This window comes from Candoia aspera, chromosome 16, assembly GCF_035149785.1.
Source record: "Candoia aspera isolate rCanAsp1 chromosome 16, rCanAsp1.hap2, whole genome shotgun sequence".
Lineage (NCBI taxonomy): Eukaryota > Metazoa > Chordata > Lepidosauria > Squamata > Boidae > Candoia > Candoia aspera.
The window spans coordinates 2,846,393-2,874,207 of NC_086168.1; the positions used below are offsets into that span (position 1 = coordinate 2,846,393).

The 27,815-nt window shown below is 50.3% G+C and overlaps 2 protein-coding genes across 4 annotated transcripts in view; one reads left to right on the top strand and one right to left on the bottom strand.

The window, feature by feature from the left end:
* Positions 1-10,970, top strand: part of NUP188 (nucleoporin 188) — a 42,489-nt gene extending 31,519 nt beyond the window's left edge. The window contains exons 33-44 of the mRNA XM_063316418.1: positions 386-531; positions 1,425-1,606; positions 2,738-2,938; positions 4,850-4,942; positions 5,295-5,453; positions 5,778-5,915; positions 6,554-6,628; positions 7,745-7,954; positions 8,575-8,706; positions 9,519-9,592; positions 9,920-10,049; positions 10,263-10,970. Coding sequence (XP_063172488.1) covers positions 386-531; positions 1,425-1,606; positions 2,738-2,938; positions 4,850-4,942; positions 5,295-5,453; positions 5,778-5,915; positions 6,554-6,628; positions 7,745-7,954; positions 8,575-8,706; positions 9,519-9,592; positions 9,920-10,049; positions 10,263-10,433 — 1,711 coding nt within the window. The 3' untranslated portion in view covers positions 10,434-10,970. The remainder of the gene's footprint in view (positions 1-385; positions 532-1,424; positions 1,607-2,737; positions 2,939-4,849; positions 4,943-5,294; positions 5,454-5,777; positions 5,916-6,553; positions 6,629-7,744; positions 7,955-8,574; positions 8,707-9,518; positions 9,593-9,919; positions 10,050-10,262) is intronic.
* Positions 10,971-13,930: 2,960 nt separating this feature from the next.
* Positions 13,931-27,815, bottom strand: part of SH3GLB2 (SH3 domain containing GRB2 like, endophilin B2) — a 45,848-nt gene continuing 31,963 nt past the window's right edge. For 2 of the 3 annotated variants that reach the window (XM_063316080.1, XM_063316079.1), the window contains 5 exons: positions 22,512-22,535; positions 19,338-19,427; positions 18,323-18,423; positions 15,051-15,318; positions 13,931-14,147 (listed from right to left, as the gene is read on the bottom strand). In XM_063316080.1, the coding sequence (XP_063172150.1) occupies positions 14,040-14,147; positions 15,051-15,318; positions 18,323-18,423; positions 19,338-19,427; positions 22,512-22,535 (591 nt within the window). In that variant the 3' untranslated portion in view covers positions 13,931-14,039. The remainder of the gene's footprint in view (positions 14,148-15,050; positions 15,319-18,322; positions 18,424-19,337; positions 19,428-22,511; positions 22,536-27,815) is intronic. The other variant, XM_063316081.1, reaches the window with a different exon arrangement.

Below are 27,815 nucleotides of genomic sequence, written 5' to 3' on the forward strand. Positions count from 1 at the left end.
ATAGTGGGACTGCTAGTTGAGGGGCGCCGAGCTGGGAGAGGTGGCTACAGACCAGTGTTTTTCAAACTTGGCAACTTCTAAGATACGTGAACTTCAACTCCCAGAATTCCCCAGGAGCTGAAGTCCCAGAATTAGCTGGGGAATTCTGGGAGTTGAAGGCCACGCATCTCAAAGTTGCCAAGTTTGAAATATACTGTTGTAAATGTTATTTGGGACCTTTTCCTACCTGGAGTCATCCTGAGGGGTCCTGCTGTCGTCCTCCCCAAAACCCACTTCCCCGACTGACTCATAAGGCTGGAGCTGCGACATCAGAAACAGGTTGCAGGCTCTAACCAGGTGTCTCAAGAGCTTCTCTCCCCTTTTTGCTTTCTCTCCCTGCTGTCAGCAAGTTGGGCTCTGTGGATGAAATCATAAATTCCTTGACACAGATCCTGGACGGAGTGCTTCAAGCAGACCAGCAGATGATGGAGAAGACCAAAGCCAAAATCTTCTCTGCGCTCATCACCGTCCTGCAGATGAAAGAAATGAAAGGTCAGCAGTGGCAACCATCAGGGCCTCACGAAGTTCTGGGTTTGCTGCCTAGTTGAAGAATTGAGGGGAGGGGAACCATTTTGTCCTGACCTCTCAGTCTTCTAAGGGCAAGAATGCAGCGGAGCCTGCGTTGGTTGCCAGAGTCCAATTTAAGGTGCTGGTCTTGACCTATGAGGCCCTCCATGGATCGTCTTCTCCAACCGGCTTTGGCCTGGCCAGTTAGATCTACCAGGACAAAACTGCTGTAAATTCCATAGAGGTAGTCCTCAACTTATGACCACAATGGGGACCAGAACTTCCATCGCTGAGCGAGGCAGTCATTAAGTGAGTCACGCCCGATTTTATGACCACTTTTGCCATGGTCATTTAGCAAATCACATGATTAGGTGAATCTGGCTTCCCCCGTTAACTTTGCTTGTCAGAAGCCAGCTGGGAGGGTTGCAAATGGCGATCACGTGACCCCGGGATGTTGCAACCGTTGTAAATATGTACCAGTTGCCAAGTGCCCAAATTTTGATCACGTGACCGGAGAAACACTGCAACCATCGTAAGCGTGAGGACTGGTTCTGAGTCACTTTTTTCAGCACCGTTGTAACTTCGGTCTCTAAATGAACGGTCTTAAGTTGAGAACCGCCCGTACTTTTGGGAGTAACGAAACTGCTTTTCGTTGCAGTGTTGACACTGCAGGGCAGTCCCTACAGAGATCAGGCTGGCCCACCCTTTACTGGTCTTTCGGAAGCTGCTTCAGTGTTGCCACGTCCATCTGTATTCTTTCCGTTTTGCTCCGTGGCAGCAGTTGACCAGCTGTGCGCTTTGAAGGCGGCCGTCTGTAGTGCAAAACCCACTTTCCGTGCTTCCTGTCCAGCCTCTGTTGCGTGTGTATCTGTCCGCAGCGAGCGAGATCCCCCAGTATTCCCAGCTGGTGCGGAGCGTGTGCAAAACACTCCAGGAAGAATTCACCGCCCTCTTTGACCACACGCGGCACTGCTTGACCTCGGGAGGTTCCATTGAAGACAAAGACAGCATGGACACCGACGATGCCTCCCGGCCGAAACAGAAGGACCAGCGAGATGGGGCAAGTGATTTCACATTACAAGGAGACAAGCTCCCAGTGAGCTTTAGGAGCTGGGATTATTGGGAAATGGAGAAACACGACATTGCCGAAAACCGGCCTCCCTTCACCCGTCCGATGGTTTGAGATGGGTCCTCGTTGTGCTTGCTTAAGCCTAAGTGGCAAAAAGCAGTGCAGTGTTCACTTGCTGCCACTTAGGATTAAATGTCCCCACTGAGTTTTACAGGTAGTGCTTGTCTAATGACCACAATTGGGACTGGAATTTTGGTCGCTAAGCAAATTGGACCCGATTTTACGACCTTTTTGGTGGTGGTGGTTGAGTGAATTGTGGGTGTTAAGTGAACCACGTGGTTGTTAAGCAAATCACATGGTTCCCCGTTGATTTTGCTCGCTAGAAGCCAGCCGGAAAGGTCGAAAATGGCGATCACGTGTCCACAGGACACCACAATGGTCATAAATGCAAACTGGTTGCCAAGCACCCAAATTGTGATCACGCGACCACGAGGATGCTGTGATGGACATAAGTGTGAGGACTAGGTCGTAAGTTGTTTTTTTCAGCACTGTTGTAAGACTGAACCATCACTAAATGAATGGTCGTTAAGCAAGGACTGCTTATATATATATATACACATATACATATACATATACATATATATATATATATAGCTTATGTTTGTTTTATTTAACAGCAGGGAGATTATTTTCTTCACCTGTCGGCTGAGGCTTGAAAACTGACACTTGCTTTGTGATTTTTTTTGCCTCTGTGATTTTTTTTGCCTTTGTTTTGAGCTGGGCAGGCCCCCATCCCGGTGTTCCTGTGCCTGATTTCACAAGGTCCTTGTGCAAAGGATCGGTTGGGATCTCTGGACCTTGAGAAGGGGTATCAGGGGAGCAAGAGAGAAGCAGGCTCTGTGAAAAGGGGGGAATCTCTGAAAGAGCGAATGGGTGCCCCTGCTCGCCACCGCTTGTGCCAGCTTAACCTGTCCGATGCAGCGGTTCATTTGGCAGAGAAAGAAGGCCCCTCCCTCCACTTAGATTCTGCCTTGGTTCACTGAGGACAGAAGCGCAGCTTTCTGCGGCCGAGGCGCAGAGCGGCAGCCCGAACGTCCCTGTGCCCCCTTTCCCTCCCGCCAGGTGTGCGTGCTGGGGCTTCACCTGGCAAAGGAGCTCTGTGAGGTGGACGAGGACGGCGACTGCTGGCTGCACGTGACCCGGACAATCCCATTGCTGCCCACTCTCTGCACCACTTTGGAGATCAGCCTGAGGCTGAAGCAGAATTTGCACTTCACCGAAGCCTCGCTCCACCTGCTGCTGACGTTGGCCAAGACCCAGCAGGTGAGAAGTTTGGGCAGCGGCTCGGGATGGGGGGAGGCTGGCCTGGGCCTGAAGGACCCGCCCCCAACATATGGCACAGTGTCTCAGCCACAGAAGCGGTCTGTGGTCATTGAGTTCTTCAACGCGCTTCAACTTAAAGATGGTTAGGCTCAACTCCTAATGACTGGGAGTCCGTGAGGTTTTCTTGGCAACAGTACTGAGGAATGGACATTATTTTGTGGGGGGGGTTGTTTGACTTCCCTAACAGCCCTGGGATATCGGAAGGGCCTCCAATCTCAGCCTTCAGCAGGCCAGACCCACACCAGCTTCCTCGACATAGCCAAGCGCGGCTAGGCATTGCCACTTGCTCGCTCCCCAGCCCGGCTTTCCTTTCTCAGGGGTCTTGTGTAAACTCGAGCCCGGCGAATTTGAATACGCAAGCTGCGTTGTTGGGTAGGTTAGCTCCTGATGCCATGGAACACGGGTGTGCTGGTCTGCTCCGGAAACTGTTGTGTAGCACGCACAACACATCACACGCCCAGTGGCAGGAGCTGCGTCCAGCTGCCGTCTTTAGGGCCGTGGGCTGAAGGACGCTAAAGCGCGGCCCACGTGGTGCTGAGACAGGGCTGTTGAATGCTCTTGCTTCCGAAGCTTGGAGGGAGAGAAACGAGAGCGGGTGATTCACAGATTTCTGCTCCTCGGTCACGCACAGCGAGGGGTCTTAAGTCGAGGAGATGAACTTTCCAAACGAGGTTCTTTGCAGCTGGGATTTAACTCAGGAACTTGGCGTGAGGCACTTGGTCCCACAGTCCCACTAGCATCAACTCCCAATACACGCCGTAAGGATATATGAAGAGTTTTATTATTAGGATGTGATTCCAAGCTCTTTCGTTGCCACAAATAACTTTTGGCGCCCAAAAGCCCTCTTTAAAAACATTCCAGTCATTCTCCGATGCCCCCCCCCCACTTTTGCTCTGTAATTAACCGCCTGGTGTATTTTACTTCCACTTTGAGGCATCTCTCCATTCTGCCCAGTATCAGGCACCGCCTTGAGATGAAGCCTTTTCGCTAAACAAGTTCTACCCGCAGAGAGTGGAATGCTTTCCCCCCTCCGTTGTTCCCCCGGTGCTCAAAGCTACAAGCATTAATCTGTACACGTGTCTGGGATCTACTTCCCTCGTTCTCCTTAACCCACGTTCAGGTGTGACATCCAGATGCCATTAACTGTTGCTTCTGGACTGCTTCACCCTGACCCTTGGTGCATCATGTGGGAAGCGCATCCTTCCTCTGTATCTGGAAGAACATCCCTTTTTTACAGCTGTGTTAGAAGAACTCTGAACCGAAGCAGCTGATCATCCGCTGCTCAGGGTTAAGAAAACCTGAAGGGCCCAGTTCATTGGGTTAAACAACTGGCAGGTTTTCCAGCAGGATGCCCCTGAAATTTAGTGCTCCCTGATGGGACTTGTGACAGTGTCAGAGTTCTCTGATTTCAGGGATGTCTCGCTGCCAAAAGGGGTTGGGATGCCCGATGCTGGGAACACAGATCAACCAAGACTTTGCGCTTCATTTAAATAATTTAAAAGGGGGTGGTTTGACAGGCCAGCTGTGCGTCAGTTGCAAGCCCCAACATCAACATGGTGCCCCGTGGGTCATCACGCATACGGGGCAATTCCAGCCTGACGTGGGGTGCAAGTCCTAAACAATGAGGTCTAGATGCATGCACCACCATCTCCCCTCCGGACTCGTGCGCCAAAGGGACTGCCTTACCCAGCCACGTGGCAGAAACTGGACAAGATGTGGAACTAGTAAAAATGCTTGGCTGGCTGCACACAACACAACACTGGCCAGGGCTTTTGTGTGCGTTGTAGAATTTGGCCTGGGGTGTGTACCAGCCCCTGAGTTCCTTCCCAGCGTGATTTTCCTTTCTTTTAGGGAGCAGCAGCAGTGGCCACAGCAGGCATCCTTCACAGTATCTGTTTGCCCCTCCTGAGTGTCTACCAGCTGAGCAGTAACGGAGGGGGTCAGGTAAACGGCTCCCCACTTCTCCCCCCCAACGCAGGTGGCCTGTTTTGTTTGCCACAATGAAATAGAAAATCCCCTGAAGCGTTTTGTCAGCATTTAAGCTTCTGCTCTTTAAGTGATGCTTCTGGTGTCGGTCCCAAAGAGCCAGTGTCTGCTCCAAGTCCCCCGCAGTCTAGGAATTGCCCCCTGGGGAGCCACGCCAGATGGAGGGGGAGTCGCACGGCGAGGTAAACAGGAAGTGCCATTATCCCAGAATCTATCCACGCTAACTTCCCTGGAGAAATTTGGGCTTGCTGTGAGGGAAAGCCGGCTCGCCCCCTGCTTGAATGGCTCGACAGCCGGATTGTCTGCGCAGGTCCCCGTTTCGTCCCGGAGGTCTCTGGACGGCCCGTCGTGGCCCGGCATCTACCGCCTCTCCATATCGCTGATGGAGCGCCTGCTGAAGACCCTCCGGTACAACTTCCTCACTGACGCCTTGGACTTCGTGGGCGTCCATCAGGAGCGGATCCTCCAGGTGGGCGGCAGCAGAGCGTTGGCTTCTCTTCCATCTGTAAGAACGGAGGCCGGTCCCTCTCTCTTGGGCAGACTTGCAGGGTTGTCGCTGTGGGTATAAAAATGAAAGAGGACACCTTCAGCCCCTGGAGCAGAGGCAGGCTGTAAAGCTGACAGAGACTAAATTGGTGATTGCAAGAGGCGGGCGGGGATGGGGCCTTGGCAAGGCGCCTCGGGGGGGAAAGTGAAAGCGCCATGGGGTCCCGCCATCTTTATTTTCAGCCCAGTTCCCTTTGGGGTTCAACATGCCGTTTCCCTTCAGAGCTCTGTGTTTTTCCATCTGCAGTGCTTGAACGCAGTCCGGACGGTGCAGAGCCTGGCCTGCCTCGAAGAAGCTGATCATACTGTGGGGTTCCTCCTCCAGCTTTCGAACTTTATGAAGGAATGGCATTTCCATCTGCCCCAGCTCCTGAGAGATGTGCAGGTATATTGCCGAATCTTCCTTCACGCTTGGCGGAATGTGGCAGCATCTGTGGCAAGGAGGGCAGCTGATAAGCAGGTGGAATAGCAAGGAGGGGTCATACGCATTATTGTGCCTCTTGAGCCAGTACAGGTAGTCCTCACTTAGCAACCATTCGTTTAATGACAGTTCAGACTTACAACAGTGCTGGAAAAACTGACTTGTGACCGATCCTCACACTTAGGACCACTGCAGTGTCCCTGCGGTCACATGATCACGATTTGGGTGCTTGGCAACTGGTTCACATTTATGACTGTCACAGTATCCCATGATCATGCAATTGCCATTTTCGACCTTCCCAGCTGGCTTCTGGCAAGCAAAATCAGTGGGGAACAGCGTGATTCACTTAATGACCACCTGGTTTGCTTAACATCCTCAGTGATTTGCTTAATGACCACTGCAAAAAAGGTCATAAAATTGGGTTGGATTCAGTTAATGACCGCTTTGCTTAGCAGCTGAAATGCCAGTCCCAATTGTGGTCATTAAGTGAGGACTACCTGCACTAAAGTTGAGGTTTCTTTCACTCCATCTGGATTTTTATGGATTGCTGGCATTTCATCTTCACTGGAAAGGTTTCTTTCCCCCGTTCTCGTCTGTTTCAGGTCAATTTGTGTTACTTGTGCCAGGCCTGCACCTCGCTTCTTCATAGTCGCAAAATGCTTCAGCACTACTTACAGGTAAATTGCGGAGTCAGCCTGGGGGCGAGCCACATTTGGGCTGAACGTGGGGGCTCGCACCTGACGGGATGTGACTGCGGATCAGAAACCCCTGTGCTAAGAGCACCATAATAGAAAGAAGTGAAATCTTGTCTGATGGGTTGCTTTCCCAGATGTGGTTGATTCAAACCAAGCCCTAGTTACTTACCTCCGTGAGAGGCAGGCCTTGGTCCTTTTTTGAAAACTGAAAACCTGAAGGAATTGGGTAAAATGGCTTGGGGCCAGGTTACATCTACCTGACCCACCAGATCAGGGAGGCAGGGCATGTTATGGGTCCCCCCCAGTTAAGGAGGCCCATCTCGTGGGACCAAGAAGAAGGGCCTTCTCCATGGTGGCTCCCTCCCTGTGGAACGTCCTCCCCGCAGAGCTAGGACTAGCCCCCACTTTAATACTCTTCTGAACGGCCTTGAAGACATGGTTTTGCCAGTGGGCCTGGGGATCCCGGGTTGATGCAGAGCCCATCAAGTGGTTTGTCTAAATGCATCGTTGCTGCCAGGGGGTGGGGTGTAGAGGGTTTTTTTGGTTTTTTTATTTTTGTAAGCCGCCCAGAGTCACCGTGTGTGAGTTGGGCAGCCATATAAATTTCTTTAATGAATAAAATAAAATAAATAACATCTTTTCTGACTACCAAATTTTATTCAAAGGCAGAAGCATCCCAGTTTAAATCCTTACGCCAGCCTGGCCCCGATGCATCCGATGAAGTGAACGCATGAAAGCTGCTGCCTCTGAATACAATGCATTAGTTGGAAAAGGGGCTACTAGACTCAGGTTCTGGCTACCATAGACTAGCACACGTCTGTTCTGAAAACTGGAAGCAGACTTAGGGATTAGAATGACTGGAATCTCTCTAAAGGTCTTCCAGCTGGGGGGCAGGGACACAGCGGCTGGGCATGATGGGAGCCGGAGTCCTGCGTCTCTGGAACTTACCCGGTTGAGGAAAGGGTTTCCACAGCGTTGATTCTGGGCCTCCTCTTTGAGCAGACCTCAAACCTTGGGCAGCCTCCTCTGGGTTGGCGTTGGCTTTTGCCACTTGGGCTGTCCTCATGGCCTGTCTCCACTCACTCGGTTTCTTTCCAGACCAAGAATGGCGAGTCCGTTCCCTCTGCAGTCCTGCCTCGCCTCCAGAGACCCCCGCAGGCGTCGGCCAAGCCAGCAAGCCCCGAGTCAGAGGCTGCGGAGCAGAGGGCTCTGCGCGCCGTGCAGTACGGCCTCCTGAAAATCCTCAGCAAGTGTCTCGCTGCCTTGCGCCACTTCACCCCAGACATCTGCCAGATCCTTCTGGACCAGGTAGAGAAGCCAAGCTGCTGCTGGGGGGAGAGGTGTCTTTTCACGGGACGCCCTTTGTTTCGGCACTTAGACATTCAGAACTGAGCCTCACGGCCTGCAGCAGACGCCACTGGCTTGTGCCTGCAAGAGGATGCAGTTCTGTTTATTGATTCTCAGAATGCGGGGATGGAGTGACACGCCCGGTTTCCGTTCGGCCTTCGGCAGATTTCGGTCTTGTGACACTGCCTTCATGTGCCGCTCCCCCTTTGCAAAATGCAGTCCATCTTGCAGCGAGCCCACGCTGTTTTTATGGCAAGTCAGAACCCAGTCATGGTTACATGGGTGGATCGGAGCTTTCTGGTGCAGAAGCCACCCGTCCGTGCCTGAGCTTCATCGTGCACAACGGCCAGCAGCTGCAGCAGACCCGGACGTGCTACTACATCTTTTTTGCTGAAACGGCGGGAGCCGGGACTTTGCTCCTGGGTCTTAGTGCCCGGGTCGTCTTTTTCCTGGGCTTCAGGCCCAGGTGTAATTTACACGGTGGTACCTTCCTCTGACACGTTTGCTGAGATTCTTCCTTAAGCCCTTTCCCCAGTGATGGTTTTGCTTTGTGCACATTTTGATTCTGCTGTCCGTTGCAGTCCCTGGACCTGGCGGAGTACAACGTCCTTTTCGTGCTGAGCTTTACGACTCCTGCCTTCGACTCTGAGGTGGCTCCCTCCTTTGGGACCCTCCTGGCCACCGTCAACGTGGCCCTGAACATGTTGGGGGAGGTAAGACTTCCCAGGAGCTTGTGCCGAGTGCGGAGGCTGGGCCATCCTCTTTGCCCAGGCCGGGCTGCTAGTTTGGAGATGCGGTTTAATTGCATCTGTTGGTGCTGATTGTTTTCTAACGAGGAACTCCTGAACTGCCTTGAAGGCTGCTTCCCGGAAGGATGAGGATGAACCCTGAGTCCAGAAAAATAGAGCTAGGATAAACTCTGCAAACTGAGCAATTATATTTGCGTGTGCATGTGCAGGATGTTGTTTTGCTAGCTTGGCGCGTGCACCATTAACTTGCTCAGGGCAGTGACGTTCTGCATCCCCCCTTCCCTCTTCTCCAGCTCTGGCTGGGCTGTCTCTTTCCTAATCACGAGGCTAGTTGGGAAGTTCCTGTGGAAGGGAGCGTCCAGGTCAGAATAATAAGCATTAATCACCTTGCCAGAATATTTCCCCCGCCTCAGTCATCCCACCCACCCTCACCCCCCGTCTGCAGCAGTTCGGCGGCCCTGGGATTCCAGCTGCTCTTGACCGGCCTGTCAAGTCAGGCAGAGGGTCTCCGGCTGCCTCCTCAGATCACGGAGGAGGCTGCTGGAGACCCTTCGCCTGACTTGACAGGCCGGTTTAGAACCACCTTAGAAATTTATTTATTTAATTTCTGTAGCCACCCATCTCAACAAGTGACTCTGAGCGGCTACAGAAGTTGAAAGCAACGTTCTGTTTTGCGCATTGGGCTTGTTTAGGGTCACCGGCTACATCCGCCCTGCCTGGGCTTGTGGACCTGCCTTGGTCTTCGGTTCTAACGCTGCTTTTCCTTCTTCCCAAAGTTGGATAAGAAGAAGGACCCGTTCGCTCTGGCTGCAGGGTTGTCTCCCCAGCAGGAAGAGAACAAGACGCTCAAGTAGGTACCTCAGTGTTTTGGCTGCCTTTGGACAAGGAGCTGGAGAAGCGGCTTGCTCTTTCGGTAGACTTTCCCTCTGAGCTTGCAAGCAGCTCCTCCGGTTGGTCTGGCTTCTCAGCCCTGTCCTGGTCATGCTGGCGCTGGAGAGCGGTCTGGCCAGGAGTATTTGCATTGCTCGGAGAGGGAGCTGCTGCTTCTGTTTTCACACGGTGGAAAAACTAGATCGTAAACAGAAGACTGCTTCGGTCAAGCAGCCTGCTCTTCTGCCTGGCCAGCGCTTCTGCGAGCGCTTCTCGGGCGCTGAGCAGACCTCTCCTTTGCCTCCAGGCCTCTCCTGATGTTTACAATGGAAAACTGCTTCTACTTGCTCCTCTCTCAAGCGGTCCGGTGTTTGAAGGACCCGGCAGTGCACCCCCGAGATAAGCAGCGCATGAAGCAGGAACTGAGCTCAGAGCTGGTACGGGCCCCTCCCATCATCCCTGGCCAGCAGCCGCTTTTGTCTGGGCTGCATGCGAGGGGCGTGTGGCCGAGGTGGGAACGGGGGCACTTGGATTAGAACTAGAACGCGCCCCCCAGCAGGAGGCAGTGCGGGGTTTCTGCCTTCCCACAAACAGCCCCCTTCGGCGCAGTGCGGAGAACAGAGTAACGTGACCCCGTGTTCTCTTTTCAGAGCACCCTCCTGTCCAGCCTCTCGCGCTATTTCCGCCGCGGCGGCCCTTCTTCCCCTGCCGGGGTCGTCCTCCCCACTCCGCAGGGGAAATCTTCGTCCAAGCTTGGGCCCGAAGGGCAGGAGCCTCTCTTCCAGCTGGTTCAGACCTTTGTCAGACACGTGCAGAGATAGATCCCACCCACCCGGCTACAGATTTCCACCCGAGTTCCCCTCTGCAAGATTCTTAACCTCCAGCATCAAGACGACGTTTCCTGCTCTCTGCCAGCAAAGGGCTCTCCCTCCCTCTCTCTACGGGATACAGGAAGATCGCCAAACCGTTCCTTGTTTTGTGTGTTACGAGTAAATCTGGCTTGGCCTGAATGAGCCTGTCCCTTATTTTTATAGCTTATGTACAGCCTCGGATGGAAAGAGATGGAGGGAGCTTGAATATCCCCCCTCCCCCCCCCAAAAAATTATTGGGCATTAACCTCATACTACAAGGACAGTTTTGTGGCGGAGCTTTGCCAAATAGGCGCCGAGACCCATCTCACCTGCCTTCCGTGGCGCCAAATGGACCCGTCCCCGCTGCTCCAAGGGCAGGTGAGTTTTTTTTTTAAAGGCAGCGTCCTCTTTCCAGACAAGATTAAAAAGTCAGGATTCCATTGCTCGAGTCTCACTTTTTGTACTACCTGTTTCCTATTTATACCGATTAAACATGTTTCTAAGCAACACTGGGACTGGAACCCTCTTGAATTTTGTGAGTGCCCTGGTTCGGTTTCTGCTTTCAAATCAACCCTTTGGAAAAACAGCTGTGCATAAAACAGTTGGGAGAACTCAGGAGGGTTCTTTGGGACTTCGGCGTCTACGCATCGTGCAGCGAACCAACGGCTCTCTGCAGTGGCCCGTTTGCAGTTTAATGTCACATCCCAACGTGTAAATCTTTCTGCAACTGTGTTTTGATACATGCACGGAATGAAACAAGCCTGTTTGGTTTTGGGTAGAGATAGAAATAGAGTGGTTGGGCAGGGGGAGGGCAGGCCGTGATGGTTTCCTTGTGTGCGTGTGTGTGTGTACATACGTGGTGGTGGTGAGATTGGGCGAGGCAGGAAGCGGTTTCAAAGCTCAGCAGTGGCAAAGGAGGTGCTAAGGGGGGGGCGCACATGAGTCTTGCCCCGCTTATCCTATAGAACCAGACTTCTGGCTTTTCTGTCCAGTCCTCGCCAATCTAAAACTAGTCCTTTTTGATTTTGTGCCCTTTTACTAACATGTCAGAGTGTCCCATGTGTGAGGAATGGTTTCCAGCCCCCAACCTTTAATGTGTGAAAATCTGGAAGCATCAAAACCCCTTGTGAGGAAGGGTTGCTCTCTTCTTTTGCCTGTGCTGCTGCGCAACAGAAATAACAATATAATCAGCTAGTGAGGTGAACAAACCCTGCAGAGGCTAGCTGTGAGCCTGCCTTTTAAAAGTGGTTCTATTAAATTAAGCCAAACGCACCATTCCCCCCCCAGCGCTCAGTACACAAGCTAATAAAACATCACATGCTGTTTTTATGCCCACGGTTTGCCAGCAAAGGAAGCTTGCGGCGTCCAGCCTTAAAACAATCGTTCCTTCATCCTTGTTCCGTTTTTTCCCCTAAGTGTTTGGGCAAGTCCTGGCTTCTGCCCAGCCTGGAAAAAGTAAGCTTTAGCAGATGAGCCATAGACACCCCAATCCATTTGACTCTTTGGAAGAAACAAGGAAGCATAAAGTGGCAGCTGTAAGTTTTTATTAATCAAAGGTAGCAGTAACAAGAGTGTTGAACATCTCATACATTTGAGCTCTTTGCCTGCTTCAAAATCCCATTTTTAAAAGGAACTCGGCAAAGAAAAAGCAGAACCTGCACAGAATACAAAGAGCTGCAAGGGAGGATGGGCGGCATCTGCCGAGAAATGGGCGCTGGTCACTTGCTCTGTCCTCCTGGCAAGGTTCCACCTATTTCCAGGGTCCGTGACCCTGGGTGGGCAGACATGTTCCCGACTCGGCCCAGGGTTATGCGACGAACACCAGACGAGGCAAAGACGCCTCCTGCTTGGGAGGAAACCATTCAAATCGGGGGGAACCGTGCACAAGCTTTAAGCCGAGCACACAGGAAGAACATCTACAACTTACTCTTGAAAGAAAAGGATGCTAAGATGATGTCTGTTTCAGGCTGGGGAACCTTCCTGCGGAGATGGTCAGCCTGCGATTCAACCTTCATTTCCAGGATTCATGATTTCCGCTCACCAAACCAACCTTTGATATTCGTTCCTCTGCTGTGGGCGGAACCTGATTGCTCGGAAGCGTTTTTCAACAACCGACAAGAACGGTGTCTTTCGCCCAAAGGTCACACCCGCAAGGGTAGGGGTCTTCTACATGCCAAACACCTACACAATAGAGTCGGCAGCATCCCACTCCTGGACCTTCTCTACGTTCGGCTCGTTCCTCTAGGGAAGCTTCCTTGAGAACCTCACGAAATTCAGAAATAACTTTTGAGCTTCTCTTCCCAGTCTGGAATAGATCTCCAAGTGGGCAAAGTCACCTAGCCTCATACGGCTTTTCTAAGAATAAACTCATGGGGTGGGGGGGAATGAAGCCCACTGGGAGGACAGACCAAGACAGATCGGCAAGCGAGGAGTTGTTTGCAAGTCAGTAAAAATACACGGGAGCGTTCCGCAACCTTACATCAGCGTAAAGCACGAAGAGTGAAGCCGGTCAAGCATTTAACCACGCAGCCCTACCTACGCGAGGGGGCGGCTGGCTTAAATCTGCTCCATGCTCTGTCCTAGGTACACAGGGTCTACATATGGCTTCGAGTTCAGGAGCAGCAGCGCCCCGAGGTCTGAGCTAAGGGGCCGGAATATACTCGACAAGTCCGGGCTCCTCAATCTGCAGATGGGATGTGTGCGCACGGGTGTAGGCAGCACAGAAGAAACACGAAGGTGGGACTGGTGCAGGGCCAGGCAATCAAAGCTTCACCATTAAAGAAACCTCGGCCGCCCTGAGCAACGGGGCTTTAAGGTCGCCGATCCTGTCTCTGTTCCTGCAAATCCGATTCCCACTTTCTTTTGGAGTTTCTCTCAGATAGATTCGCTGGGCAGGGGATGCGTCCTCAAAGGGGTGCTAGGCGGCTGCCTCTGACGCGAAAGCTTTCTTCTCCTACTGGCTGGGAGTTTGGGAATGTACCGAGATGGGCGAAGGGGGCTTGGCCTGCAGTCGGAGAGAAGCCCGTTTCTCTCCCCACACACACAACCCCCCTGGAATGTCTGAAACTGATCGAAGTGAGGCTCAGAGAAAGGAAAAGATGGGCTGAGGGAAAAGTGTGAAAGGAAAGGGAAGGAAAAGCCACCCTTAGGTCAGCTGAATTCTGTAAAGTCCACTTGGTTGGAAGTGGAAGGAAGGACAGACGGACGGACTCTTAAAAAGGCTAGTCCTCATGACCCCCCACTCCGCCATTCACCACAGGGGCTGGTGGTGTCTTCCCAGCAGCTCCCCACAATGCTCAAAGCCGACTGGGACAAAATTGAGGAGAGTCTCGGAAACCTTGGAGAACAGAACCGATTCACCACCGCACCTTTGGGGCCTTAATCCACACATCCCAGGAGCCCAAAATAGTAGTAGTAGTGGTAATAATAATAATAATAATAATAATAATAATAATAATAATAATAAATAGTGCCAGCAAGTGATCTCAGAATGAATTAGTTTCAGCCTTTACAAAAAAAAAAAAGAAAAAAGGAAGGGGGTGTCTGATTTGCTTGAAGGGTCCTTGCCAGGCACGCTTAACTCAGCAGTTCTAAGTAGGTGACGGGAACCTTGCCCTTTTTATTCCCCCTCTCTCCAATCAGCCAGTCAGGATCCATCCCTGGGAGACTGTACACAGTGATCATCTGAAAGAAAGAGACGGAAAGGGGGTCATGGGGTGTCCTAAGGCATGGCTTTACAGGCAGTCCTTGACTTACGACCATTCATTTAACAACTGTTCAAAGTTATGACAGTGCTGGAAAAAGTGATGTACGATTGGTCCACACACAACCACTGCGGTGTCCCCCGCGGTCACACTATCAAAATTCGGGCATGTGGCAACTGGTATGTATTTATGGTAGTTGCAGCATCCCAGGGTCACGTGATCACCATTTGCAACCTTCCCAGGGGGCTTCTGGCAAGCAAAGTCAATGGGGGAAGCCGGATTCACTTAACAACTGCGGTGGTTCACTTAATGACTGCAGCAAAAAAGGTCATAAAATCGGGCACGACTTGCTTAACTGTATTGCTTAGTCGTGGAAGTTCCGGTCCCAACTGTGGTCGTAAGTCGAGGACTGCCTGTAATGAAGAAACCAAACTTTTTTTCCCTTTTTTTGCAGTTCCCCACACAGAGAAATGGTTTCATCGATTTTGGAGAGAGGGTAGGGTTCTGAATGGGAGAAGTATTTGAAGGGTAACGTAACTCCCTCGTTGAGGCTTAAGGCCCCCCTTTCTAGCCCAACCACACAGAAAAAAAAAAGATTTCCTGCCAAAAATCCAATTTTACCGCCAAAGTTCAGCAACTGAAACACTCAGTGCTAACAGCTTCTGCACCAAACCACGAATCTTGGTCTATAAGCCACAATGGGAAGCGCGGGAAGCCAAGGGCAAATGAGCCACATGACGATTAAGATAGCCAGACTCGCATCAGAGCGTTAAGTAAGCCATAACGGGGCTCCGAGCCACGGATCTTGCAGGGCTGTCCGCACACCATGCGTTCCACCAGCTACTGGGCTGAGGAAGGGAGATGAGATGGCGCTGATGCCCACCTCATCAGACAGGAGGGAGAGCTCATTGCTGTCTGCTGCTTCATAGTCATAGAGCACCCGGGCTTTTCGGGTCCCACTGGTGGGGGGCTTCACCTCGCTGGGGTTCAAAGCTTCAACCACGGGAGCTGGGCTGGGCGCCCCAGCAATTGTGGGCACCACCGGGAGGGTGGGCACCACCGGGCCTGTGGCAGCAGCCATGGTCGTTGGGGAGGCTGCATTCGGCGGGGGTGACGTCGACTCTGCGTTGCCCACAAACGTCCCCGGCAGCCTGGACAGGACAGGAAAAAAGAAGAACAGAAGTTGCCGGCCGGCATTTAGGCTAGTTTCGTGCAACCCGCTTAACTTAAGTCACAGAACGTGGCTCTTTTCTGAAGATGCACAGAATCGTCCACTAAGCCAGCTGCTGGGTCCGCACCACCAGGTCAAAACCATCCAGACTTAGCAAGCAAGCTGAGCGAATGCTGCTGCTGAGCCTTCCATTAAACAGGTTTCCTCGTCTGGCAAATGCAGCCCAGAGTCAGATGAGCAGCCACCCTTCATAGGCCAGCCTGTCATCCTGTTAAAGGACTCAAAAGGAACTTCAGGGTCCAAAAAAGGAAAATCCAGATCCAGGAGTGAATTTGGAGATGGTGCTCACCAGTCTGGCAAGGTCACTTCAACTCTTCCAAATTTTACTTTTTTTTCATGGGGAAGAACGGGGTTCCAAAATTCTCCAGCCCTTCTAATACAGCTGCTTTCCCTAACCCAGTGCTCCCCAGGCTCGGCTTTCAACCCCCATAATCCCCAGCCAACATAGCCACATTCAGAAGGCCGCCCATCTGGACAGGCTGCTTATATCTAACCAGGTTTGGAACGAGCTCCAGAATCAAGAGCTGTCCTTGCATGAGATGTTTAGCCACAGCTGGCTCAATCCACCTGTCTGGGTTTGCACGACACCCTGAACCATAAGCTAGCTATGTTGGTCGAGTTTGCAGAACATTATTTATTTATTTAAATTTGTATCACCACCCATCTCCCCCAAAAGAGGACTCTGGGCGGTTTACAATTAAAATAATAATAAAAACATAAAAAGATAAATTACAGTCTAAAAACATAAATAATACATATAAAATCCAAGATGTGATAAAATTAATAAGGGGTGCTATGGCACCAGCCACCTCCGGGTGGAGCTGTTACCCTCCCCATCCCACACAAGGCAGCAGAACCAGGTCTTCAATTTCTTCTGGAAGGCTGGGAGCAAGGAAACCCATCTCAACTCCGGGGGCAAGATATTCCAAAGGGCGGGCACCACTGCAGAGAAGGCCTGCCTCCTGGACCCCGCTAGATGAAATTCCTTTGCTGATGGGGTCCATAGCATGCCCTCCCTGCCTGACCGGGTGGGACAGGTCGATGTTATGGGGGTGAGATGGTCCCTCAGGTAGCCTGGTCCCATGCCATGCAGGGCTTTAAAGGTGATAGCCAACACCTTGAGTTGAACCAGGAAGCAGACTGGCAACCAATGCAGCTTGCGTAACAGTGTTCACATGTGCCGATTTAACAGCACCAATAACTGTCCGTGCAGCCGCATTCTGGACCAGCTGAAGCTTCCGAATACTTTTCAAGGGTAGCCCCATGTAGAGCGCATTACAGTAGTCTATATGGGAGATGACAAGGGCATGAGTGACTGTTCTGAGGGCATCTCGGTCCAGGAATGGGCGTAGCTGGCGCACCACCCAAAGATGTGCAAAGGCCCTCCTGGCCACGACTGCCACCTGCTCTTCGAGCAGGAGTCACGCGTCCAGGAGGACCCCCAGGTTCCGCACTGGTTCCGAATGGGGCAGTGCCACCCCATCCAGAACCAAAGATTCTGGAACATGGTCAGCTAGTTTGTGATGGTGTCATGTGAAACGAAACAGAGCCGCAAGTTGCCATGGAGTCCAGCCCGTCCAACGCAGGGATCCAGATTAAACCACCTGACAATGGGTGCCCAGAAGGGGTGTGCAAAGGGTTTTGCAAACAAAACTGAAAATGAGTTCAAAAGAGCTACCCCAACAATTCCTAACAGGGTTCTCCCAAGTGACGCGAGCTGGAAATATCTATGCAACAACGTTGGACTGTGTCTGGTCAATTTGGAACTGCCTGATCTGAGCTGGAAATGTTTCAAATCTGGATGGTTTTGCACATATCTAGCAGAAGGGAGCCACCCACCTTCCGAGATTAAAAAAACTTCTTAAAAGTGACTTTAAAATTTTAAAACGTTTAGGCGAAACCACAAACAGAGCAGGGGGGAAAAACGCAAGCTTTTTACTCTGGAAGGAATTTCACCTTGCTATTACTTTCCACTTTCCCCCCCTAATTTATTGATTTTGCAAGTACAAAGAAAAAAGGAAATCACTGGAAAAGCTCCACGAACATTGTACAGTGAGTTTAAAAAATTCAAAACTGTTCTACCCATTTGCAATTTTACGCCAGTACTAAAATAAGCCAATCTTTAAATTGGCCTATTACACAATAACGTAGCTCAAATGACGAGGTGAGATACCGAAATGACGACAATCTCCACCTGATCTAACCAATTTGATAAATTCAGCAAATCGTAATAGAATTATACTGTTAGGTTAAAGAAGACCCCAACTTTGGCATGATACGATACAAACTTGCTTGTTACGATTATAACCCCCAAATGGTTTTGGATACTGCATTCAGATTTTTTTACTCACATTTCTCCTCTGGAGCTGGAAGCCGGGGAGAGAGAGAAGACAAGAAATGAAAAACCAATCCGCCCCCCAATTTCCTGAGCTAATCCTTAAATAGGAAGACCAAGAACGGTTCCGAGTACCCTCCAAAGCTTGTAAGTTTGGCCAAATTTTCAAAGTGCTGAATCAGTGAGGGGCAGGGATCACCAAAGTGGGGTACATCCGCCCCTCATCACCCCATTTATGGGCCCCTGATTATCTCCACCCCCGGTGCATCCTGATCTGCACAAAAACACTGAGCTTTCGAAGGCGAGGATTTAAGGACCTAATCCTTGGAAAGCCTGCAAACAGATCCAAATTTTTTCTCCTGGGCTGTTGATCAACCCCTCATCTGACAATGCATGCAAAGTCTCAGATCATGGTTTATAAACCGCCCCTCACTCCAGGCTGGGTTCACACGCTGTGCTGTGTCAGACATCCTAGCTCAGTGTGACAGGGCAATCCAACCACTGGGTCACCAAGCCAAGAACGAGATTTAAGATGTGCATTTTGCTTGAAAGGGGCAAAACGGAAGCATCGCATGGATTCTCCAGCTACCTGCTCAGCTGCTTCTGGAGGTCCAACATGTACTGGTAGCACTGGGCAAAGTATGTGGTCTGAGCTTCGGCAAACTCATGGAGACATCGGAGGTGGTTGACCTAAAAAAGAGAAGGAAGATCCAGCACCTTGGCCAGGGAAGATTACCGGCTCCTGCTGAAGACCGGAAATTCACAGCCGATTCCAAGCACAGCCCTTGGGGTCCTCAACGTTTTCACAAGATGGCACTGATACAGATTGAGGGTCTAGGACAGTGCTAGCACAGAACCTCTCCCGCTGCCTTTCTTCAGCCAGTTCTCTTTCAATCCAATGCAAGAGAATTGCAATGGAATTTTGCAGGTAGGGTGTTGTGTTTGGGCTCTTTAGTGACCCAGTGGCCAAGGAGTGCCCTATTTTTCATTGCATCATCCTCTCTCTGTTGTTCTTCAGCTTCCCTGGCTTCCCACCCTCCCGCTCAACCTCAAGGGAGACGCTGGGGGCAGGTCCTTTCAGGGGCTGTTTCAGATGGGAAAATGGGGGCAGCCAGGGAGGCTGCCGAGGGACAGCGATATGAGGAACAGACTATCCTTTCTCCATTCTTCTGCAGCCTCCCTGGCTTCCCCTCAATTCAAAGGAAAGACCTCAGGAGAGAGGTCCTCCCAGAGGGCTTTCCGATGGGGAAGGATGAGCAGCCAGGGAGGCTGCAGAAAGAGAGACAGGGAACAGACAATCCTCTCTCCAGCCATCTGCAGCCTCCCTGATGCCCACCCTTCCATTCAACCCCAAGGGAAGACCTCAGGAGGGAGGTCCTTCCAGGAGCTTGTTTCAGATGGGAAGTCGGGGCAGCCAAGGAGGCTGCAGAGAAGGGACCAAGAGACAAGGGGCAGACAGACTTTTCCCTATTGTTCTGCAGCCTCCCTGGCTTCTACTCTATTCAAAGGAAAGGGGGCCTTTTCAAATTGGGAAGGGTCAGGGTTAGGGTCTGCTCCATGCTCCTCTCCTTCCTTGAACGAAGCCCCCCCCCAAAAAAACTCACATGCGTGCTACTAATGCCTTCCAAGAGAAGGCGAGTCACTTCTGACTGCCGGTCAAATTCCGTCTGGGCCAGTCGAAGCTCATGTTCGGCCTGCAAAACAAAGGGATGGAGCATCGTCGGAACAAAGGCGTAGGAGCAAAAGGTGGGAGGAGGAAAACATGGTGCTATTGTACATTTATTTATCAAATTTATATAGCTGGCCAAGCAACTCTCCCCTCTCCTGCCCTGGTGATGCATTTCAGCCTGCTTTCTGCATTTTATTAACCAAACGTCATCAATTGTTTTTTTTTACTGCAATGAATTTTTTAATTATTTCTGGCTATGAACTTTGGCTGGATTGGAACACACCACCCAAGCCATCACGAGCTCAGAACAACCATCTATATATTTTAAAAGTGGTTATTGTAAATGGAGCTGCTCCTCCCCCAGTTGGCTCGTTGATCCTTCATCTTTTAAAATATGGGCAACGGCGTGGATGCAGAACCAAACCTCTATTTTTATTATTTTGAACCATCAGCCTGTTAGTACTCTTGATTTTCAAACTTTGCTCCAGCCTTGGTATTTTGGTATTACCTGAATCTGGGTGGGGACCTCCCTTCAAGGCGGAGAGTGCAAGAAAACAGCTTGTTCTGTCAATATCTCCCACCCCAAGGAAGAGATGATCTTATGCTTGTTTGTTCTCTGGTGAGAAAAATTACCCCTCTACCTCGACAGTAAAAACCATAAAATAGTGGAAGAGTGACTCTAGAACGGAGGTGGGGCCCCCCAACAGGGGCCAGATAGCCACCTCTTAGATTTAGTGCATTCCAAAACCTAACAGGTTGGGCTGGATGATCACCAGAACCCCATCCACCTCAGATATTCAATGCCGCCAAAGGCAAAGTGTGACTTTACAGTCTAAACTGTGAAAACTTCCAACGTTAAAAGGTGGGCTAAGATTTGGATCTGACCTTCCCCCCCCTTCCAATGCTTCTTTCATACATCAAAACTTCTGATTCTTGTTTTATGCCTTTACTCCCAAAAGGGGGGAACTAAAAATCTTATTTTCCGGAAGTCCCTCAAGATTAAGCCTGGGGGGGCTCAGGGGACCGGTGAGATCTTGAGGTGGCTCCCTCGCTGATCTATCTCGTGTGTCTTATGCTTTTAAAAAGTTTTTAATATGACTGTTTCTGACATCTGTATTGTTTTCTATCTTTTGCCGTACGCTGCCCGGAGTCGCTTGTGAGCTGGGCGGCCATATAAAATTTATTTATTTGATTTCTATAGCCGCCCATCTCAGCGAGTGACTCTGGGCAGCTTACAGCAATATAAGCAAATTTGATAAATAAATAGATCTATTCTGCAGCCTACGCTTTTTGCATTTTGAACACCTCCCTTTGCCATAAGGCGTGTGTCTTCCCTGTGCAAAGCCCCAGAAAGCGTTTGAGATTCAGGTTTGAGAGTCCCCCAAAACTTTTACTTTCCAAGTGGGGGCGATGGGGCCTCTAAGCTAAAAGGTATGTGTGGGGGGGACTGAGGTCACTGCCCACCCCCAGCACTTTCTGCAAGCAAGTCAGGGCACTTGGAATGGAGGTGGGTGGACATGAGCGATGAGCCGCAGAAGACGATGCTCTGGATGGCTGTCATGCCAGTCCTTGACGCACCATATGGAAACTCACAACCACACCTGTGCATTTGGCAACGAGGGCAAACAGCGAAGCAGGTGAACAACAGCTTGGGGAGAGATACAGGACCCCTTGGGGATAGGGTGCCCCATTGTCTGTCCCCTGCAGTAATCCAAGGAAGCTGTGCAGCTTCCAACATCTGGAGGGCATCTTTTCGCTGAAGCCCTCTATGGATTTCTGTCGGGCACTACCACTGGCAATGTTTCTCAACCTTGGCAGCTTGAAGATGTGTGGACTTCAACTCCCAGAATTCCCCAGCCAGCAAGCTGCCAAGGTTGAGAAACACTGACCACTGAATTGGTTCCTTCTGAAAGGGTTGATGTTACTGTTTTCTTTGCCTTTTTGAAAAAAAAAACAGGATTTGGTCTAATTTTTACTGTGTTTCTTCCATCCCCGACTGCTCCGGTTCTTTTTGAAGGACAAGCCCCAGAAACATACTGCAAAGACAGACCTGCAGGGGTTGGAGGGGGGGACACACCCTGCAGATTTGGGAGCACTTGGCTGTTCCCAGGAGAGGGTGGACATGAAGGAACCCAGAAACGGCAGGGAGGAAAAAATGAAAAATTGGATTTTTCTTCATCAGCAGGAGCCGGAGACTGAATTTCCATCCCAAAGACTCCTTGAAGGATCCCCTCTATTGCAGGATCAAGAAACTATCTGGATTTCACTAGGAATTAGCAAGCTTAAGGATGATTTTGCACCTGGCCCCCTCTGGCCATGCTGGGCTTCCCATAATCCCCAGCCAGCCAGGTCTAAGGATCATGGGCTGGTCCGTACAGCGTGGCTGAAAATATTTGGCACTTGGTCGCCAGCTCTAGTGAGGAAGTGGGGAATGGCAGAGACTCCCCAGTGGGGAAAGTGAAAGGATGTTAGGACTGTCCCAGCTGACTTTAGGGCAGAGAGAATGACATCATAGCGTGGAGAAATAGATTAAACTCTTTTCCTTCTCAATCCCTGAGATTATTTAATGACACTGATGGGCAACAGAGGAGGAGAAAGAACACGACACACTAAACTATGGGACTCCCCGCTACAAGAAAGGACTTCAAAAGGGGATGGGACGGGGGTCTGTCTACCTGACCCAGGAATTGTTGGAGAGAGGGTACTCTGCTTGTGCTTGGTGATGGAGTGGGCTCAGCTGGGGCTGATTCAGCTGTTCATATCTTTAGTTGACATTTATTATCTGAACGTCTCTCTCTCTCTGGTTTGCCAAACCTAAACTTTGGCTGGGTTCACATAGCCTGTTGTCCCAGCTGAGATCTAAAAGCTGTATTCGCACAACCAGGGAACGCAGGTTAGGTTAACCTGCTTCAGTTTTTGCTGTTCAGGGCGTGGCGTGAACTCAGGATTACGCCAATCTGGAAAGGGGGTTAATGCAGCCACCAGATTCACCGTGTTGTGGGAATGCAACCCCGGGGTTGACTTCCTTCCCCTCCAGGAAACGACAAGATGGACATTTTGGGATTAAGAGAGAGAGAGAGAGGAATGCCGGAATATTGGCAGTACTTACTTTTTCCACCTCGTCACTCCAAAGCTGTGGGGAACCACGGGACAAACGAAAAGCAGGTCAGCATCAGAGGACACCAAACCATCATTCCACACAACGAGGCCGCCTCGGATGGACCCGCGTCAGGGGGGCCTTTGGGGATGCAGCCGGCCCGTCCCCCAGCCAGAGCAGCAGATGGCGACACTTCCCCGGATGGTGATTTCCGATTCCCTCCTCAACCCGCCCCCCAGGCATTTGGATTAGGAAATATGGTCCTGCCCTAGGAGGTGAAATTAGGGTGAGTCTGTGGGGAATTGCAGTCCTGCTACATCTGGAGGGATAAAGGTTTCCCAGCTGGGCTTTACGGGACATGGTGGGAGCATGCAGACAGAGCAAGTGCCTCGATTCCGCCTCTGTTATTCCGTGTCCTCTCTTTGGGAATCGGTTTGAAAGTCCTCCTAGGTGTTTTTTTCAGATGGGGAAGTGGGGGCAGCCAGAATCAGAGGCTCTTTCCAGAAATATAACCCCAAGATACAGCCCTAGATAGATAATAATTTCCAAGTGACAGAAATGATGGTCCATGTGGATTGGGGTGGGGGCTTATAATCATTAAGTCTGGGGTATAACAGAATCTATCCCGCTGGGGGAGAAAAGGCCACGCTCAAGTTTTGCAAAAATAAATTGCATCTGTGATACAAACTGGCCATTCAAATCTACTTAGAAAGTAGGATTTTCAAGAGGGCAAGAATCCATTGGATCACCAAACTAAGCCCCATTCAATTCAAAGATGTTTAATGTGATTTGTGGCCTGGAATCAAATTGTGGGGGGATGATTCAATCAAATCCATGCAGCTTTGCATCCATCCAGCACAAATGATTCAGCCTTTTTTCAGCCCAAGGACTTTTAGAAGAGTTGGCAATCTCATCTCTCTAAATAAACCGCCACCATGATCAGCAATCTCATCTCTGCACGGGCAAATTGCTAACCTACATCTGCACTTGCATTCCAAAGCATTTTAGGAATTCCCAGGGTCACATCTGGAAACCCTGAATTAGGGACGGAAACAGGGCTACCGAAATTGGAATTTGCTCTTTGTGGTTCTGATCCCAGCACTACAGGAAGTCCTCGACTTATGACCATTTGTTTAGCGACCGTTCAAAGTTACAACTGCACTGGAGAAAGTGACTTACGACCAGTCCTTGTATTTACAACCATTGCAGCATCCCTGCGGTCACATGATCAAAATTCAGGTGCTTGGCAACTAGCTCACACTTACAATGGTTGCAGCATTTGGGGGTCACATGATCGCCATTTGCAATCTTCCCAACCAGCTTCCGACAAGCTAAGTCAATGAGGGAAGCCAGATTTGCTAAATGACTGTGGTGATTCACTTAACAACTGTGGCAAAAAAGGTCATAAGATTGGGTGACTCACTTAACAACCACCTCACTTAGCAACCGAAGTTCCAGTCCCAATTGTGGTCACAAGTTGAGGACTACCCTGTAAAGTAGACCAGGATGAGAGGGAAGAAACACAGTCCAATCCTGGTTTGTCACCTCTAAGTACATAGCACATGTTGCAATTGGAGATTTTCATGAAACCAAATAGAACATGTGCTTTCCCGACCAGATGGCCCTCAGATGTAGCAGGACTAAAATTCTCACTCAAGATGGTCAAACGGACCGTATTTCCTAAGGGGTGAGCAAAACGCACCATTCCAGGGAACCCCAGAGCATGAGATCCAGCTGTTTGGGGGGCACTCCAGCTGTTTTCCTGGAAGTAAATAATCTGGAAGAGGAAGTAGTTTGTGGTGTCCTGGACATGGGGTGACCCCAACACGGGCTATCCAGAAGGAAAACGCAGTTCCTGGGAATGGAGCATTTGGCACATCCCTAATACACATTCAAGTACGTGTACATAAGCAGGCCAGTGTTAATCCATAATGCAGACAGGAGTGCAGAAAAGATATATTGCCTTTAAATGGCCACATCTCCTGCAGGGCGGAGAAATCAAGGATCGGCTGCTTCGTTCTTCAGGATGGACCATCCGGGGCCCAGCAAGGCCATCTGCTCACTCTGGTGGGATCTGGCTCAGAGGCCCCAGAAAAAATGCAACACGCCATGCACCGCATGCCCAGGCCAAAGCAGAGCAGCATTTTCGGGGGGGGGGGCTTTCTCTCCCACAGCAATGTTTCTGCAAGGTGGGCTACGTTCCAATTGCAGATTTTGGATGGAAGGAGAGGGAAGCATAAAACAGTCAGGGGAAAACTACTGAAACACTGGGAGGAAAATATTCCAGGTCACGTTACGAATGCAGTTGTAGAAAAAAGGCGAGAAACCTACTCAACTTTGCTCCCGTTTCCTACGAAAGCCACGTTTGCAAGGAGTCCGTTTGTCAAGACGGGCGGTGAAGAAATGCGGTAAATAAATAAAATAACTAAATCTAGAGAGTGAAGGCTTTGGACGATTTCAGGAAGGCATCAGAGATACCACAGTAACTAAGAGCTTTTGCAGGGGAATTAGCCCGGATTAATGATTCTTTCTAAATGGTTGTGTTTCAGTGCAGTAACATTGGCTCCATCAGCACGTGGGGGAATATGCACCTGGTTTCAGTAAACATCCAATTTTGGAGCAGTTCAAAGTAGAATTCGGTCTCAAACCAGGTCCATATAATTGACCAAGACTCTGCTGTAACAGCAGGCTCCTGAACCAAGCATGGGGTTTGACTAGATGTTCTCTAAGTCCCCTTCCACCCTGACATTCTATGATTCTTGGGGTCTGTAGTCTCTGTCCATGAGAATGGCCCAGGGGCATCAAAACTGACATACCTGATACCTATCCAATTCTACCCCACTGGGGAGGAATCAACAATAGGGTTTATTCCTGAATTGCAATGATGGCTGTTAAGAGAATGAAGAAGTAAATCTTATAAATAAATCCAGAGGCTAAGCTGGAAGGAGGCAGGAAGCAAATCAGCACAGAAAGAGCTATGGAGCAGAATAAAAAAATAACTGAAAAATTGAGAATCTCCAGATTTTACAGCCCCTTAACTCTTCAAAGGCAGTTCCGTGCAGATTTTTGCATTCCTAAAAAAGAACGAAAGCAGCAGCCACCTTTTAGCAAAGCCTCAGCCGATTAACCCTGATGAAAGATCAGGGATGCTTTCAAGCGCTACCAAAATGTTTGGCTCCAAAGCCCAAAAATGCAGAAAGGAAAAAGGGTGAGTGGAAATGGAGGAGAATCTGCACACTCAAGGCATCAAGGGATCCTTTAAGGCATAAATCTAGGAATGTCTGGGATGTACAGCCATTTCTTTTGGGAAGGATGCTGGCTAAAATGTTGCGGGGAGATGGTTCCAAGAACACCTGAGATTGTCCCATTGAGGGGCTCCGTGGCTCTAATCTGGCACTCCCTGAAAAGCACCATGCCCAATCTCTGGAATGCCATGATCCAAACTAACTGCAATGCTGGTTGTTCCCATTAACAGGCTGCTACCTGCAGCCGTTAATCCGTGCCTTTGGTGAGCGCCACATAAAATGCACCCAACAACAGAGAGAGCTTGAGGCTGGGTCTTTCAGGGCTAACTTGGGCCCCAATTCTAGGCATTCTGACCCAGCACATTTCAAGAACGTGACTCTGAATCAGGGTCAGCGTAGACATTGCCAAGCTGCAAAATATGAGCACGTTTGGGCTGTAAGCAAACAGCAACAGCCTTTAAGCAGTAAGGAAGGTGAGCAACTTCCCAGGGGCTTTCTGACCCTCCTCTTGGGGTCGCTCAAGTGATTGGGACATGTTTCAAAGCACCTTGAAGCCTTGGCTAGGGAAACAGATCTTAAGGCATGGAAAAGCGGAGGCAGGCCAACTCACCAGACCTGGAAAACTTAAACTAGCATTAGGTGAACAATGTCTGTGTCTTGTACCCTACCAGTTCTCATTCTATGTAATTAAAAGAGGATTGTTTTGGAAGCTTTGTTCAAAAGTGGAAGAAAACTGAGTGAAATTCTTCTGGGTCAAGTGTGTTTCTTAGGGAGCAGGGAATGGGTGGATTTTATGTGCATTTGGCCCCCGTCTTCAAACAATGTTACGTAATGGTGGGGATCCAGCTAGTCTACAGCCTCCCCGGATCCCTACCATTCCCTTCAATGCCAAAGGGAGAACTCGAGAGGCTTTTTTCGGATGGGGAAGGCTGGGCAGCCAGGGAGGCTGCAGAGAGAGAGAGAGAGATAAGACAGTCTCCAGCCATCTGCAGCCTCCCTGGCTTCCCACCTTAATCCCAACAAGGAGAGATAGAAAGGGAGAGGCTTATTCAGATGGGGAAGCGGGAGCAGCCAGGGAGGCTGCAGAGGGACACAGAAAGAGGGAAACGCAGTCCCCTCTCCAGCCATTTCAGCCTCCCTGGCTTCCCACACTTCCATTCAATTTTATGGGGAGACCTCAAGAAGGAAATCTTTCCATCGGGCTTCTCAAGCTTGGGAAGTGAGAGCAGCCAAGGAGGCTGCAGAGGACGGTAAGCCACCTCCTAACCAACAGCCCAGCAGCACCGCCTTCTCCATCACCTACAGCCATCAATGCAGCTCAAGCCACCCATATAAACAATCTGATAGGTTCAAGCATTCTAAAAATCAGGTAACTTTTTAAAAAAAGCCTTTCTGCAACGTAAGAAAACTTTGGAGAAATGGCAGGGCAGATTTTGGAATAGTATTAATTGGGGCAGTGCTCATTTTGGTAAGGACTGTGCAGGTGTTTTGATCCACGTGCCCCTACTCGAAACCTATCTACCACCCAAATCATGAACCGCATTCCCTGGAGCACTCTCTAGATCAGTGTTTCTCAACCTGGACAACTTTAAGATGTGCGGACTTCAACTCCCAGAATTCCCCAGCCAGCATGGCTGGCTGGGGAATTCTGGGAGTTGAAGTCCGCACATCTTAAAGTTGTCCAGGTTGAGAAACACTGTTCTTGATGTCCTCTCATCCGCAAAGCTTTTTCCATACAGATTCAGCCTGTCAGGTCAGGGCCAAACACCAGCTTCTGGAAACAAGAGGCGTCATCGAGTCAAAGCAGTTTATAGCCCCACGGTCTCTTCTCTGTCTTGGAAAGAAAAAATCAGCATTTAATGTCCTCCTCCTCTCTCCAGGTTCCATCCATTTGCATCGTTTTGCCTGCTCCTGTTTTGGCAAAAATTAGCAGGCCGTCCCCTCTTCCAAAAAGTTGCCCATTTGGGGCAGAAACGCCGCTCTGGAAAAGAAAGGCCCTGCCGGGGTGATGCTTGATTTGGAGAAGCAGCCAGCACGCCAACACCGTTTGAAAAGAGTCGGAGCAGTCCCT